General features: G+C 49.0%; 1 protein-coding gene across 1 annotated transcript in view; it reads right to left on the bottom strand.

Annotated features, from left to right (window-relative positions):
* Positions 1 to 705: 705 nt before the first annotated feature.
* LOC310796400 (sodium/potassium/calcium exchanger 3-like) overlaps positions 706 to 1,695 on the bottom strand; it is a gene marked incomplete at both ends in the record, with an annotated part of 32,233 nt that continues 31,243 nt past the window's right edge. Inside the window, 2 exons of the mRNA XM_083658588.1 lie at positions 706 to 861; positions 1,075 to 1,140. Coding sequence (XP_083514714.1) covers positions 706 to 861; positions 1,075 to 1,140 — 222 coding nt within the window. The remainder of the gene's footprint in view (positions 862 to 1,074; positions 1,141 to 1,695) is intronic.

Genomic DNA, 1,695 nt, shown 5'->3' with positions numbered 1-1,695 from the left:
GGGGGGAGGGGGGGTTCAAAATAGAGGTCCTCACATCAGAAGCAGGTAGTTGAGAGAAACAGTTTCTTTGCTCTCCTCAGTCCTGTCCTGTGTGAGGACTTGTAAGGAGTCCTGTCCTGTGTGAGGACTTGTAAGGAGTCCTGTCCTGTGTGAGGACTTGTAAGGAGTCCTGTCCTGTGTGAGGACTTGTAAGGAGTCCTGTCCTGTGTGAGGACTTGTAAGGAGTCCGCTGTTGGAATCTGCTGACGGACGCAGATTGATTGCGAGATCTTGGAGACAAGACGCGGGGACAACAGTGTGTGGATCAGACCTGTGGCAAACAGTATTTTGCAAAGTAATGCACGGTGTTTGGTTTGAACCTGCTTGGAGCACCAGATGGGTGGGGTTTTTAACAATTCAGTCCCGGGTAAAGTCGTCCGAATAAAAGTACACTAAAATGACCCATTTTCCTCCTGTGATTGTACATTTGTCGCGTTTTCCTGTGATTGACATACTGTACTCATTATATTGTCCTAACCCCTCGCCCATTTAGTACTTCAAGCAGGTTGAAACAAACACTAACAATTCCTTGCCAACACTATTTCTGGCATGTGCACATATGTACACTTTGCGTGTGAACACACACTGTGTATTCGGAGGGGGAGGGGGGGTGTCTATACATGTGACGCGCTGTGAAGCGTGTGCACGCGCGCGCGCGCACACGTCTCAGTCGCGGCTGTCTCGGCAGGTTGGCAGGTTGACAAAGATGAAGATGTTGTACTCGATGAGGCAGGAGAAACACAGGAAGATGGAGTAGAGGAGGAGACACATCAGACCCAGGCGCTTGTCCAACGTCCACTTGTTCAGGTGAACCCCGGTGACCTGGACACGCAGACGGGTACAGCAGGCAGACAGGTGTATAAATAGATTGAGAGAGAGAGAGAGAGAGAGAGAGAGAGGGAGGGAGGGAGAGAGAGAGAGGGAGGGAGGGAGGGAGGGATATGGTATGAGAGAGTAAGAACAATCAGAAACAGAGGTACTAGAAACTGTTCTTTCTTATATGTCAAATTGAATGTTGAATTGAAGTGTACTCACCGTCAGAAACACCGAGGCCAACAGGAGGCCCACAGAGAAGATCAGGCCTTTGCTGTTGAGTTGGATCTGGGAGGACACCATACAGTATATTATGCATATTAGACACTTATTATAATAACAAGATTAGCTTTTTGTAGGTATTCATTTGTTTCAATTTTTTTTTACTTATTCCCTACTGCATATATTTCATTCTTTAATATAGTCGGCTACAGAAGTTTAATTCATTTCAGGGCTTCCGGTGCGTGCAGGGATAGATTTCCTGCCTACCAACATGAGGGTCGCAGGTTTGAGCCCCCGTGCTACTGTACCTCAGGCTTGCCCTGTTCAGGTGCCCCGAACAGGGGCACCTGTTCGGGGGGGGAGGGGAACTGGGGGGGGATAGCATGATCCTTCCACGTGCTATGTCCTGCCAGTGAAACTCCTCGCTGTCAGCAGCTGGTGACTGCACATGTATTGCAGGAAGCATGTGTATATACTTCCCCCCCATTCATTGACTCTTTGTAGTCTGCTGCCTGCGTGCCACCTACAGTGACTCCTGTGTCTCAGGATCGCTCTGGATCTTAGGAGGCAGCTCTGCTTCTCACAGTGTCAAAACGCTCGTACCAATAAAGATCTCACCAG

Source organism: Poromitra crassiceps (genome assembly GCF_964638095.1).
Source record: "Poromitra crassiceps genome assembly, chromosome: 22".
NCBI classification, from domain to species: Eukaryota; Metazoa; Chordata; class Actinopteri; order Beryciformes; family Melamphaidae; genus Poromitra; species Poromitra crassiceps.
The sequence above is the reverse complement of the archived record's forward strand: the minus strand, read 5'-3'. Positions and strand labels throughout refer to the sequence as shown.